Genomic DNA, 15,609 nt, shown 5'->3' with positions numbered 1-15,609 from the left:
TGCCTTTCAGAGATTGTAACGTTCTTTGTTTCACGGAAACATGGCTCACTCGGGATACGTCATCAGAGTCGGTACAGCCACTTGGCTTCTTCACGCATCGCGCCGACAGAAACAAACATCTCTCTGGTAAGAAGAAGGGCGGGGGTGTATGCCTTATGATTAACGAGACGTGGTGTGATCATAACAACATACAGGAACTCAAGTCCTTTTGTTCACCTGACTTAGAATTCCTTACAATCAAATGCCGACCGCATTATCTACCAAGAGAATTCCCTTCGATCATAATCACAGTAGTGTATATCCCCCCCAAGCAGACACATCGACGGCCCTGAAAGAACTTCATTTGACTCTATGTAAACTGGAAACCACATTTCCTGAGGATTTTAACAAGGCTAATCTGAAAACAAGGCTCCCTAAATTTTATCAGCATATCGAATGCGCAACCCGGTCTGGCAAAACCCTGGATCATTGTTATTCTAACTTCCGCCTCGCATATAAAGCCCTCCCCCGCCCTCCTTTCGTAAAATCTGACCACGACTCCATTTTGTTGCTCCCAGCCTATAGACAGAAACTAAAACAGGAAGCGCCCGTGCTCAGGACTGTTCAACGCTGATCCGACCAATCGGATTCCACGCTTCAAGATTGCTTCGATCACATGGACTGGGATATGTTCCGCATAGCGTCGGACAATAACATTGATGAATACGCTGATTCGGTGAGCGAGTTAATTTGCAAGTGCATCGGTGATGATATTAAAACATTCCCCAACCAGAAACCGTGGATTGATGGCAGCATTCGTGCAAAACTGAAAACGCGAACCACTGCTTTTAATCAGGGCAAGGTGACCGGAAACATTCGCACCGAATACAAACAGTGTAGCTATTCCCTCCGCAAGGCAATCAAACAAGCTATAGAGACAAAGTAGAGTCGCAATTCAACGGCTCAGACACGAGAGGTATTTGGCAGGGTCACGGACTACAAAAGAATAACCAGCCCCGTCGCGGACCACGATGTCTTGCTCCCAGACAAACTAAACAACTTCTTTGCCCGCTTTGAGGACAATACAGTGCCACTGACACGGCCCGCTACCAAAATCTGCGGGCTCTCCTTCACTGCAGCCGACGTGAGTAAAACATTTAAACGTGTCAACCCTCGCAAGGCTGCCGGCCCAGACGGCATCCCCACCCGCGTCCTCAGAGCATGCGCAGACCAGCTGGCTGGTGTGTTGACGGACATATTCAATCAATCCGTATCCCAGTCTGCTGTTCCCACATGCTTCAAGAGGGCCACCATTGTTCCTGTTCCCAAAAAAGTGAAGGTAACTGAGCTAAATTACTATTGCCCCATAGCACTCACTTCCATCCTCATGAAGTGCTTTGAGAGACTAGTCAAGGACCATATCACCTCCACCCTACCTGACACCCTAGGCCCACTCCAATTTGCTTACCGCCCCAATAGGTCAACAGACGACGCAATTGCAATGACACTGCACACTGCCCTAACCCATCTGGACAAGAGGAATACCTATGTAAGAATGCTGTTCATCGACTACAGCTCCGCATTTAACACCATAGTACCCTCCAAACTCGTCATTAAGCTCGAGACCCTGGGTCTCGACCCCGCCCTGTGCAACTGGGTCCTGGACTTCCTGACGGGCCGCCCCCAGGTGGTGAGGGTAGGTAACAACATCTCCACCCTGTTGATCCTCAACACTGGGGCCCCACAAGGTTGCGTTCTAAGCCCTCTCCTGTACTCCCTGTTCACCCAAGACTGAGTGGCCATCCAACTCAATCATCAATATTTCAGACGACACTACAGTGGTAGGCTTGATTACCAACAACGACGAGACTGCATACAGGGAGGAGGTGAGGGCCCTCGGAGTGTGGTGTCAGGAAAATAACCTCACACTCAATGTCAACAAAACAAAGGAAATTATCGTGGACTTCAGGAAACAGCAGAGGGAGCACCCCCCCTATCCACATCGACGGGACAGTAGTGGAGAAGGTTGAAAGTTTTAAGGTCCTCGGTGTACACATCACGGACAAACTGAAATGGTCCACCCACACAGACAGCGTGGTGAAGAAGGCGCAGCAGCGCCTCTTCAACCTCAGAAGGCTGAAGAAATTTGGCTTGTCACCAAAAACACTCACAAACTTTTACAGATGCACAATCGAGAGCATCCTGTCGGGATGTATCACCGCCTGGTACGGCAACTGCTCCGCCCACAACCGTAAGGCTCTCCAGAGGGTGGTGAGGTCTGCACAACGCATTACCTGGGGCAAACTACCTGCCCTCCAGGACACCTACACCACCCGATGTCACAGGAAGGCCAAAAAGATAATCAAGGACAACAACCACCCGAGCCACTGCCTGTTCACCCCGCTATCATCCAGAAGGCGAGGTCAGTACAGGTGCATCAATGCAGGGACCGAGAGACTGAAAAGCAGCTTCTAGGCCATCAGACTGTTAAACAGCCATCACTAACATTGAGTGGCTGCTGCCAACATACTGACTCAACTCCAGCCACTTTAATAATGAAGAAATGTATGTAATAAATGTATCACTAGTCACTTTAAACAATGCCACTTTATATAATGTTTACATACCCTACATTACTCATCTCATATGTATATGCTGTACTCTACCATCTACTGCATCTTGCCTATGCCGTTCGGCCATCGCTCATTTATATATTTTTATGTACATATTCTTATTCATTCCTTTACACTTGTGTGTATATAAGGTAGTTGTTGTGAACTTGTTAGGTTAGATGACTTGTTAGATATTACTGCGTGGTCGGAACTAGAAGCACAAGCATTTTCGATAACACTCGCATTAACATCTGCTAACCATGTGTTGTGTCACAAACAAAACTTGATTTGATTTGACTAAACTCAGCTTGACATTTCAAATTGTAACAAGCACCATGTTGAAACCAAATCTCCCAAGCCGATTGTATCCTATGCAAATGAGACTTATTGTCATGGAACTTTTGGTTCCAACATAAAGTAAAACTCTTGGTCCCGTCATAGACAGTGGAAAGAAGGAGCAAAGGAGAGTGAAGTTGTTTTTCAAGTCTGTATAGTGACAATCCTCCCACAGTCTTCCCCTCGGCATCTAGAATTACCCAGAAATGTTCTTCTTTTGTCTATGCTCTTTAATCATGTCACTTTTATGACATGAGCTTGGCTCAGTGCAAACAGTTAAACCCTGACAACAGTTAAACCCTGACATGGGCTGCATCCCAAATAGCACCCTATTCCCTATAAAGTGCTACTTTTGACCAGGTCCCATAGGGTAGTATTGGACGATAGTGAATAGGATTCCATTTGGGAAGCAGACGTTCTTGTTACTCACAGTGAAACTATAGGCAGAAACAGAGGGAAAGTCAACGTGGGCTTACTACTGGTATTACTCCACATGTATCCTTTCTTTTTGAATCACCCTCTCCGTCGTTCTCTCTCTCTTTTGTCTCGCTCTGGTCTCTCTGTCTTTCTCTGCCCCTCCTCCTCCCTACATCTTTCTCTCTGTGTAGTTGTCCAGCAAAGAGACAGAGGAACAGTCTAAACTCAAGGCTCTGCTGAGGTGGAGGAGACTCTCAGACGAACTACAGAACTCTGAGGAGCAGCTGCAGATCCTCAGGTCCATTTCTCATTGGTTAACTGGCCTGTCAGTCTATCTGACTGACTATTCATTGGTGGTTTTGTCTTATCCGCCCCTTACCGTTTGTCTCTCAGCACAACTGTAAATGCAATCCATTGGTTTGTAGCTGTGGAGTCTGTGGCAATGGTTATCATCCAATATACTCTTTAAACATTGACGATAACTTGTGGGTAGAGCTGTAAATGTATGTGTGTACATGTGTGGGTGTGTGTGTGTGTGTCTGTGTGCACGTGTAGAAGTGGAGATAACATCACAGTGCATTCCTGAGATTCAGGTGGAGCAGGTGTGGCCATACATAGGGTGTGCCGGAGGGCGGGAGGGAGGGAGGGGGGAGGGCGTGATTGGTGCAGGGTTTATTGGCACCTGTCAGGACAAGATACATTTTTTCATTTAACCTTTATTTAACTAGGAAAGTCTGTTTAAGAACAAATTCTTATTTACAATGACGGCCTACCGGGGAACAGTGGGTTAACTGCCTTGTTCCGGGGCAGAACGACCGATTTTGACCTTGTCGCATCTGGGATTTGATCCACCAACATTTCGGTTACTGGCACAACGCGCTAACCACTAGGCTACCTGCCGCCCCCAAAAAATAAATAAATAAACGAATAAAAACTCGGGAATCCTGCTGACAGAATTCACACCAGCCATACATTCTGATCGCTTCGGTGTTTTGTGAAAGCACCCTAGTTCTGACAACGATAACTCGTTTGTCGAGTGCAATGTCTGGAAAGCTACAAGCAACGAATCCCAAACACCCTGTCGAAATCTCAACGCATGTGAAGAAACAAAAAGAACCCACACACACTATCTCATTTGCAACACAGTCCAAGTTGGCCAAAATACCGAGTAAATCCCCTTCGATTAATCCTTGACAACCCAAGGCTAGCGATGGCTGTTTCATAGACTTAGCGAGCCATGTCTCTACGAGTTCTTCTAGTCAAATTACCAGTGTAAATGTGTGGAATAACGTTGGGCACAAAGTCAGAAGATCCTAGTCAGTCAGGCTGGTGCGGTGTTGGCTACAGGCCAGTGACAGACTCCCTAGACTTCCTCCCTGTACAAAGCTGATGTGGCTCTATTGCCAGACGTTAATTGTGGTGGAATATAATATAAATAACACATCGTTTTGTTGTCAGTGCTCCGAACATTCTAGAAGGCGTGATGAGATGGAACAACCCAAAACAGTGCTCCCTGTCCAAAAGCAGCAGATTACTCATCTGAAGGCTGGTTTTGTTGCTCAAACCCACATTTCAACACATGCACAGTTTTGCATGCAAGCACGCATTCACTTACACGTTCATTCACTCACACGCACACGCACACACACACACACACACACACACACACACACACACACACACACACACACACACACACACACACACACACACACACACACAAAAATACTGGTGTTTAAACACTGGCCCTGGAGGGCCCCATAGTTTATCTGTCCCTTTCAGAATAGTTATATTTAGAGACTTGAGGCTGAGGTGATTATTCCTACTGATTTATCGGTGTGGTTGCTAGTGTTTTTATACCTTATCCGGTTTCCACAGTGAAACCTGTGTGATCTGTAGACGTAAGGATATACCCTAAGGAGCTATAAACCTGTGTGTGTGACATAAAGTGCTGTCTACTCTGGTAATAGCCTCTGATTTCCTCTGATACGCACACACCCACAAAGGCACACACACACACACACCCTTGTCTAAAAACAGATTCACCCCCCTACCCATCCATCCAAGGCATTGTAATGGGTGGGAATCCTTTGTCTAACAGGTCTATGATGAATCTGTGTCCACGCTTTCTCTCTCCCCGCACATCTGTTGCTGTTTCTAACACACACACACACACACACACACACACACACACACACACACACACACACACACACACACACACACACACACACACACACACACACACACACACACACAAAGACACACACACACACTGACATACAGTACCATTTGTCTCTTTCTCGCGCTCTCGATCTCACCCTCTCTTTTAATGTAATTCAATTCAATTCAGTATACTTAATTGACATGGAAAGTAAACACTTACAGTGTCACAGTAAACATGTAGCGACAATGGTCAAAGGCAGGAATATACTAGACTGTTTGTAATTACGCAATAATAGTGATAGTGATATTATTATAGGTTCTCTCGCTCTCAGTGATTTTATATCGCTCACACACACACACACACACACACACACACACACACACACACACACACACACACACACACACACACACACACACACACACAGACTGCTCTGGGGAGATATGCTCGGGTCTATAAAGGGTTCAGTCTTATCACCTGTGGACAGAACGACAGAGAGAAAGGGAATCCGGATCTGCTTTACATCACATCAGTATTCACAGAGAAATCAAGACATCAGAAGACATGAGCGATAGAAGAGAGCTCTGGGTAGAACTGTGGTGAACAAATAGTCTTCTACAGCGGTGGTTCTCAACTGGTTTTGCCTTCGGGACCCAAATTGAACCAGGTTCTCAGTATTCGCATCACAATTTTTTGTTGTTGCCAAAATGCAATCTGGAAAACGATTTTGAATGCTATATTGATAGTAAATGTACCATTTATATGACCAGGGAACAACAGTCCCACCGTTTTCATGGTCAATAATTCCGCTAAATAGCGCTTCTAATGACTCTATATTGAAAATACTGTGATAGTTCAGAGGTTAAATTATTACAAAAGATATTCTACACACTTTCTACCTGGTTTTAGTCGTTTAAGTTCAGACTGGACTATTTTTCATACATAAATCAATAGAAGGTCCTCCCGAGTGGCGCAGCGGTTTAAGGCACTGCATCTCAGTGCTAGAGGCGTCACTACAGTCCCTGGTTCGAATCTAGGCTGTATCACAGCAGTCTAAGGCACTGCATCTCAGTGCTAGAGGTGTCACTACAGTCCCTGGTTCGAATCTAGGCTGTATCACAGCAGTCTAAGGCACTGCATCTCAGTGCTAGAGGCGTCACTACAGTCCCTGGTTCGAATCCAGGCTGTATCACAGCAGTCTAAGGCACTGCATCTCAGTGCTAGAGGCGTCACTACAGACCCAGGCTGTGTCACCGCGGTCTAAGGCACTGCATCTCAGTGCTAGAGGCGTCACTACAGACCCAGGCTGTGTCACAGCGGTCTAAGGCACTGCATCTCAGTGCTAGAGGCGTCACTACAGACCCAGGCTGTGTCACCGCGGTCTAAGGCACTGCATCTCAGTGCTAGAGGCGTCACTACAGACCCAGGCTGTGTCACCGTGGTCTAAGGCACTGCATCTCAGTGCTAGTGGCGTCACTACAGACCCAGGCTGTATCACAAGCAGCCGTGATCGGAAGTCCCATAGGCCGGCGCAAAATTGGCACAGCGTCGTCCAGGTTAGGGGAGGGTTTGGCTCGGGGGGCTTTACTTGGCTTGTTAAGAAGCGCGGTTTGGCGGGTCATGCTTCGGAGGACGCGTTGCCTCGACCTTCGCCACCCGAGCCCTTGCAGCGATGAGACAAGATCGACATTGGGGACAAAAAGGGGGTGATAAATAAACGTAATAAATAAATTTTTGTTTTACAATCGGGACCCATTCAAAACCTCCCGCGACCCAAATTTGGCTCGCGACCCACCAGTTGACGATCAGTATACAGTCATTTCACTGCTACAGTAGTACGCACATTAGCCGACTAAACTCAACTCCACCATTTACGATGGAGTTGATCGGCGACTAGTGTGGCGGACTGGAGCATCGCGGTCACATAAAGACGACTGATTTCAGCATACGCACACACGATCTGAACAACCTATAGGGTGCTAGACTTGTTCTAACCAATCTTTCCTCATTTGACTTTGTTTTACCTGGCCAACAGGGGAGGAGTAGGTAGTAACTTAGAGTAGTCAGTTATGTCAACCATGTCTACTGCATGTCTGGCTATGAGAAATCTCTCATGGTTAAACCAACCTTCGCTAGTTTTGGTTATCTTTTACAAAGAGATTCTTCCAGGTAGTGCAATCACATATAACGACGTCATTGTTCGACGTGATTAATATAATTACTGTAATGTTGATGCTATTCAATTAGCGGTTAACTGTGTCCTGAGCAGATCGGAGTCATGTACTGGATCTGAAATCGAGTTCTTCAGCTTCTACCATCTCCACAGGGAAATGTCAAGAGAGGACAGAACTCAGGAAGTTCAAGTGACAGACACACACACACACACACACACACACACACACACACACACACACACACACACACACACACACACACACACACACACACACACACACACACATGTGCTCATGAAGAGACTCTCTCACACACACACACACACACACACACACACACACACACACACACACACACACACACACACACACACACACACACATGCGCTCATGAAGAGACTCTCTCACACACACACACACACACACACACACACACACACACACACACACACACACACACACACACACACACACACACACATACATACAGAGTGTACTAAGAAGAGGCTTCCGGTGAATTCCAGGAAGCTGATGATTTTCCTCTGTGGCCCACTCTGAGCAGACCAAACACTACTGTAATTTCCTCTCCTCCAATCTCATCCCCTCCCATCACGCTCGCCCTAATGCAGTTTATACTCCATTAGCTGCTGGTGGAAGAAGGGTAAATCGGGTAGCTGACCAGGCCTGTGTAACCGGAAACAATCACAAACAATCGGCCAGATGGCTGAGAGGAGAAACAACCTCAGTAGATCAATTACACAGATACCCAGTGTTGTCAATGCGAGTGCTGTGTGTGTGTGTGTTTCACCTCTTTGCAATTTGCAGAGATATACAGTGTGTTGTCATGAGGAATGTGTGTGAGTGTGCGCCTTTCACCCTGTCCGTAGCCGGGCCTCGTGCTCCCTCAGTCAGAGGGAGCTGAAAGAAATGGCCAGTGATGAGGAGTGTATTGATCAGCTAGCCAGACGCCTGCCCTGCCTGTGTATCGACAGGAGCAGACTGATCCTTCAAGGGTTCCGTATTGGCAGCCCGAGTTAATCTTCTCTAAATCATCAATACTTTTGAACTGGAACTATCATCGCATCCTGAGTCAGACAGAGCACGGGAATCACTTTGTTGCTTGTATTGCTTTTGTGTGTGAACTCCCACATGAAGAAATACTATAGCTTATTATAGAATTAATACTGTAGTATTACTATAGTTCAACTGTAGTGTTTTTGCGGACTTTATTATGCTGTTGTATTTACTATAGTGTTTTTGAATATATTACTGTAGTATACTATATTATTTGCAGTTTACTATTGTATAAATAATGTAGTGTTTTTGTGGACAGTAGTATACTATAGTATTTACTGTTGTGTTTTTGCAGACAATACTGTAGTATTTACTATAGTGTTTTTGTTTTATTATCTTTGACCTGGAAGTGCAGGCTTTCTCCTTGAGGAAACCTACTGGAGAAATACTAAAATATATAATTTTCTATAACATGTATTCAACATGATATTCGTCGCCAGACCCACTGGCTCCAGGTCATCTAAGCTCCGCCTTATCTCAGTTCACTGGTCACGATAACAACACCCACCCGTAGCACGCGCTCCAGCAGGTATATCTCACTGATCATCCCAAAAGCCAACACCTCATTTGGCCGCCTTTCCTTCCAGTTCTCTGCTGCCTGTGACTGGAACGAATTGCAAAAATCGCTGAAGTTGGAGACTTTTATTTCCCTCACCAACTTTAAACATCTGCTATCTGAGCAGCTAACCGATCGCTGCAGCTGTACATAGTCCATCTGTAAACAGCCCACCCATTTTACCTACCTCATACCCTTACTGTTTTTATTTATTTACTTTTCTGCTCTTTTGCACACCAGTATCTCTACTTGCACGTGATCATCTGATGATTTATCACTCCAGTGTTAATCTGCTAAATGGTAATTATTCGCTCCTATGGCCTATTTATTGCCTACCTCATGCCTTTTGCACACAATGTATATAGACTCATTATTTTTTTTTCCTACTGTGATATTGACTTGTTTATTGTTTACTCCATGTGTAACTCTGTGTTGTTGTCTGTTCACACTGCTATGCTTTATCTTGGCCAGGTCGCAGTTGTAAATGAGAACTCTCAACTGGCCTACCTGGTTAAATAAAGGTGAAATAAAAAAATACAAATAAATGTAGGAGGTATAGAACTGGGATCTGACCGGATAGTTCAGACATTCTGCTCCTTCTATAACATGTAGGGAATGCAATTTAATGGTCTATACTTACTTACTTATGGGTGGCACAAATTTGTACATGGGGGAGGGGAATGGGCAGGATATGCAAATGAATTACTTTAGCATTACTATAGTTTAAAAAACTGTGTTTTTGTGGACATTGATGAGAATTTACTGAAGTGTTTTTGCAGACTGTAGTATAGGATTTATTATCGTATTCTACAGTAACTACTGGACTACACATGATCAAGGGATACTACAGTGTGTAGTATTGTATTCCACAGTTTGCTATAGAATTCTATAGTAAGTACTGTAGTATTCTATAGTAAACTGAAGTATTTTTTCATGTGAGGTGTGTGTGTGTGTGTGTTTCATTGTTTTGTGTGTGTGTGTGTCTTCTGTGTGTGTGCATGTGCTTGCGAGCGTGTGTGTGTGTGTGTTCTCATGAAGGCAGAGCTCAGTGAGTCATGGGCAGTAAAGTCCAAGCGTAGCGTGGTGAGGTCGTATAAACACTATAGAATGCCATTATAAATCTGGATGTGATTTGTGGCCTGCCTTTAGCACAATGGCAGCCTGTTTAATGTACAGGACCAATGAGAGCGGTTACACGGGTGGATTATTCCTTTTAACTTCCTCGTCTATTGGAAATGGAGCCCACTTTACATTTCAAAACGGTCATACCATAGTCATTTCTGTTGAAAGAAATAAGAGCAGGGCAAATAGTACGCCACTGACTGTCCTGTCTGGCTGTCCTGTCTGACTGTCTGACTGTCTGTCCTGTCTGGCTGTCCTGTCTGACTGTCTGACTGTCTGTCCTGTCTGTCTGTCCTGTCTGACTGTCTGTCCTGTCTGGCTGTCCTGTCTGTCTGTCCTGTCTGACTGTCCTGTCTGGCTGTCTGTCCTGTGTGACTGTTCTGTCTGTCTGTCCTGTCTGACTGTCCTGTCTGGCTGTCTGTCCTGTGTGACTGTCCTGTCTGGCTGTCTGTCCTGTCTGACTGTCCTGTCTGGCTGTCTGTCCTGTCTGACTGTTCTGTCTGGCTGTCTGTCCTGTCTGACTGTCCTGTCTGACTGTCTGTCCTGTCTGACTGTTCTGTCTGACTGTCTGACTGTCTGTCCTGTCTGGCTGTCCTGTCTGACTGTCTGTCCTGTCTGACTGTTCTGTCTGTCTGTCCTGTCTGACTGTCCTGTCTGGCTGTCTGTCCTGTGTGACTGTTCTGTCTGTCTGTCCTGTCTGACTGTCCTGTCTGGCTGTCTGTCCTGTGTGACTGTCCTGTCTGGCTGTCTGTCCTGTCTGACTGTCCTGTCTGGCTGTCTGTCCTGTGTGACTGACTGTCCTGTGTGACTGACTGTCCTGTGTGACTGACTGTTCTGTCTGTCCGTCTGTCCCGTCTGACTGTCTGTCCTCTCTGACTGTCCTGTCTGACTGTCTGTCCGTCTGACTGTCTGTCCTGTCTGACTGTCTGTCCTGTCTGACTGTCTGTTTGCAGGCCCAACATGGAGAGTACAGGCCAGGTCAGTGAGTCTGGGTCGTCCCTGGTCAAACATGCCCTCAACCCTGAGAAAGCCTTCATGCAAGTCCACTACCTCAAGGTACGGAGAAATAACACAACATACAGTAGGACCAGTGTGACAGTAGCTTATCAAATACCGGAGGTGTCCGTCTCCCATCTCTTTAGGTTTTGTATTCGTTTGGTATTTGATGTCCCCTCCTGCTCTGATGGATACGGTTTGTGTGTGTTTTTTTCTCTTCCAGGGCTACTTCCTCCTCAGGTTCCTGGCCAGTAAAGTAGGACACGAGTACTTCCTCCACTTCTTCAGGCTCTTTGTAAAGAAATACCATGGACAACTAATTCTCTCTCAGGTACTGTGTTATTACAAACGCAAAAGTCCATTTCACATGGCAAACTGATCTACCACGAAGAGAAATGCTGTTAACCTAAATCTTGGAGTCAACTCTCTCACACAAGTTGTCAGTGGTTACTCGTTAATGCAGACATGCATTCTGCTGCACCGAAACCATTAAGGTGTCGGTTGAGGTGGTACTGAAAGGGATAAAGCAGTCAGCGTTTGAAACACTCTCTCTCTATGTAAATGTTGATCCGAGTGCCTTACCTGTCAAGAGTTGTTGGTCTTGCCAGGACCTTACGGCTGTGAGCGCTCACACCTGGTCATGTGCGTGTTTGTGTGTGTGTGTTTGGGTGCGTGTGTGTGTGTGTTCGTGTGTGTGTGTGTGTGTATGTAAGCCACCACACCTGGCCCTTGGTGCCTGCAGTTGAGGCCCCGGGGCCCCATTCATTAATGAATGTTTCATAAACACGTTCAGACACAAAGCAGTGACCTAGGTTCACAGGCACAGAGTTATTCTAAGAGCACTAATCATTATACACACACACACACACACACATACATACATACATACATACATACATACATACATACATACATACATACATACATACATACATACACTGAACTACATACAATTAATCATTGATGTTTTGGTTCAGGATTTCTTGCAAATGCTGCTGGAGACCTTTCCTGACATGGAGAGGTAAGTGGATATTAGTCATTCATAAACTGACAATTGTAAACCCAGATCCACTAATGTTTACTGTGAAAAGACGACCGCTTTCTCTCTCTCTGCTATCTCTTTCCTCTCTACTCATCTCACTCCCTCGCTTTCTCTCCTCCTTCATTTATCGCCTCTCTCCTCTCTATTCAGTCTTTCTCTCGTTGCCTCTCCCTCACTACAAATGATCTGTCCCTCCCTTTATCTCACTCTCTTGCTGTCTTCTCCACTCCCTCCCCCCCTCCTCCCTCCTCCCTCCTCTAGCCTCCTCCCTTCTCCCTCCTCTCAGAGTGGTGTCTTCTCCCTGCCTGTGCTGTAGCCTGTGTCCAGAGCAGATTGATTAAATTAAAGTGAGAGTTGGAGGGAGAGTTAGGGTCGGTCAATATTTGTGTCTGCTGCTTCTGACTGTAAACACCACGGACTGAAAGAGACTGGAAACAGGCTTAGGAAACTTGTGTGTGCACATGCATGCATACGTGTGTGTGTGTGTGTGTGTGTGTGTGTGTGTGTGTGTGTGTGTGTGTGTGTGTGTGTGTGTGTGTGTGTGTGTGTGTGTGTGTGTGTGTGTGTGTGTGTGTGTGTGTGTGTGTGTGTGTGTGTGTGTGTGTGTGTGTGTGTGTGTGTGTGTGAATAAATGTGGGCAGTTGGGTTTGTGCCTGAATTTCCCCTTTCTACTACAGATGTGGGATCTTAATTTGAGCCAGTTTGCCACAGCAGGAAACTAATCCTGCAGCAACAGGACATTTGAATTATTATGTGGATTAGAATTAATGGGCATTTTTTTGTAGGGGTCAAATTAAGATCCTACATCTGTATTTGAAGGTGTTGCCCGAAACATTTTCGACATTACGCTAACTATTTTCCCAGGATGATGTTCTATCATTGTGTCTTAGGTAATACCAGTGGTTACATTAACAATAATAATTATGTTCTGCCATTGTGTTCCAGACAAGGCCTAACCCTTGAAGCTATTTATGCAGACTGGCTGGATCGGCCAGGAATTCCTAAGGTAAGCTGCATGGTTGTAACGTACTGTATGCAGTTATACTGGCCAGAAAGGGCCTACTATATTGATGTGGAGGTTGGACTGTGGCGCTATTCCCCTTTTTATTATTACAAGAGAGTTGGCAGACAGAAACACCAGGCAGACACCAGTTCAAGCTTAACAACTATGTATTTTTCATTACAATAAAAACATTGTGGCCATGTGCAATACCAGTATAACATTATTGAAAATGTGATGCACAAGGTTTGAAATTGAGGGCACACACACACACACACACACACACACACACACACACACACACACACACACACACACACACACACACACTACCCCCCCTCGCTCTATCTCTCTCTCAATTCAAGGGCTTTAGTGGCATGGGAAACATGTTAACATTGCCAAAGCAAGTGGAATAGATAATAAACAAAAGTTAAGTAAACAACAAAAATGAACACTAACAGAAGTTCAAATATGATATTATGTCGTATTATGTCTATATAAAGCGTTGTAACGATGTGCAAATAGTTGAAGTACAACAGGGAAAATAAATAAACATACGGGTTGTATTTACAATGGTGTTCTTCACTGGTTGCTCTTTTCTTGTGGCAACAGGTCACAAATCTTGCTGCAGTAATGGCACACTGGTATTTCACCCAGTAGATATGAGAGTTTATCAAAATTGGGTCGTCTTTTTGAATTCTTTGTGGATTTGTGTAATCTGAGAGAAATATGTGTCTCTAATATGGTCATACATTTGGCGGGAGGTTAGGAAGTGCAGCTCATTGGCGGGAGGTTAGGAAGTGCAGCTCATTGGCGGGAGGTTAGGAAGTGCAGCTCATTGGCGGGAGGTTAGGAAGTGCAGCTCTGTTTCCACCTCATTTTGTGGGCAGTGTGCACATAACCTGTCTACTCTTGAGAACCAGGTTTCTCAGTAGCCAGGCTATGCTCACTGAGTGTACATAGTCAAAGCTTTCCTTAAGTTTGGGTCAGTCACAGTGGTCAGGTATTCTGCCAATGTGTACTCTCTGTTTAGGGCCTAATAGCATTCTAGTTTGCTCTGTTTTTTTTGTTAATTCTTTCCCATGTGTAAAGTAATTATCTTTTTTTTTCTCATGATTTGGTTGGGTCTAATTGTGTTGCTGTCCTGGGGCTCTCTCTCTCTGTCTCTCTCTGTCTCTCTCTCTCTCTCTCTCTCTGTCTCTCTCTCTCTCTCTCTCTCTCTCCCTCTTTCTCGCTCTCCCTCCCTCTCACTCTCTTTCTACTTCTGGTGTTCATATAAAGTATGTTGCTCTATCAGCAGAGTCACATGACTCATTTCTCTTGCAATAACACTGGTGGATATGAATGGTGCTACGTTTCTCTCTTCATTAGGAGGTCCTAGAGCACAGATACCATTTACATCTTGAAAACTCTCAGCTGTCTGCTAGCCACAGCCCTCCTACTCCCACGACTACCTCACAATCAATCAGTGACTACTCCTACTGTAATCACCGTGGTAACGGATCTTAATTACCTTTGTGGTGTTCCGCTGTCTGGCAACCTTCACCTCCTGGAATATTCGCTGGGATGATGTCATCGTCCCCTACCTCGGAATGAGTGACGGTTTGATGTGTCAGTAACAGTGGATCAACACATGGATCAATCAGACCCTTTTTAGGCGCAGTCCTTTTTTCCATTCCTTGTCTTGATCCATTATTCGAAGGTTAATAATGCATTGAACTTGAACATGGCTGGAAATAGAAAATGTCAGGAAGTTGTATAGAGGCCTAATAATAAACAATGACATCCCCACACATCCCAAAAAGGCCAAATGGAATGGGAACTGAGCTGCTGTCTATTTTAGATCACTGTTAGTATGAGTAAGCAGGCAGTTTGGGGATGATGAATCTAGGGTGGGTCGTGACACTTCAAATTAAATTTCAATAAGGGCCCTCCAGTCACCAGAGCATTGAAAGGACTGCTCTTATCCGATGCATTGTGTTTAAATTTCCCCTGTCTAGGGTTGCAAAATTGCAGCAACTTTCCCAAAATTCACATTTCCCAGAAATCCCAGTTGGAATATTCCTGGAATCAGGAGAAAATAAACAGGAAGTCCTTAAATCCTCTGAAAAGGATTTCTGGACATTTTGCAACC

The 15,609-nt window shown here is 45.2% G+C and overlaps 1 protein-coding gene across 3 annotated transcripts in view; it reads left to right on the top strand.

Annotated features, from left to right (window-relative positions):
- aopep (aminopeptidase O (putative)) overlaps positions 1–15,609 on the top strand; it is a 116,886-nt gene that overhangs the window by 54,048 nt on the left and 47,229 nt on the right. For all 3 annotated transcript variants that reach the window (XM_055920188.1, XM_055920190.1, XM_055920189.1), the window contains 5 exons: positions 3,536–3,642; positions 11,391–11,493; positions 11,657–11,764; positions 12,411–12,454; positions 13,421–13,481. In XM_055920188.1, the coding sequence (XP_055776163.1) occupies positions 3,536–3,642; positions 11,391–11,493; positions 11,657–11,764; positions 12,411–12,454; positions 13,421–13,481 (423 nt within the window). The remainder of the gene's footprint in view (positions 1–3,535; positions 3,643–11,390; positions 11,494–11,656; positions 11,765–12,410; positions 12,455–13,420; positions 13,482–15,609) is intronic.

Source organism: Salvelinus fontinalis, chromosome 4 (assembly GCF_029448725.1).
Source record: "Salvelinus fontinalis isolate EN_2023a chromosome 4, ASM2944872v1, whole genome shotgun sequence".
Taxonomy (NCBI): domain Eukaryota; kingdom Metazoa; phylum Chordata; class Actinopteri; order Salmoniformes; family Salmonidae; genus Salvelinus; species Salvelinus fontinalis.
The sequence above is the reverse complement of the archived record's forward strand: the minus strand, read 5'-3'. Positions and strand labels throughout refer to the sequence as shown.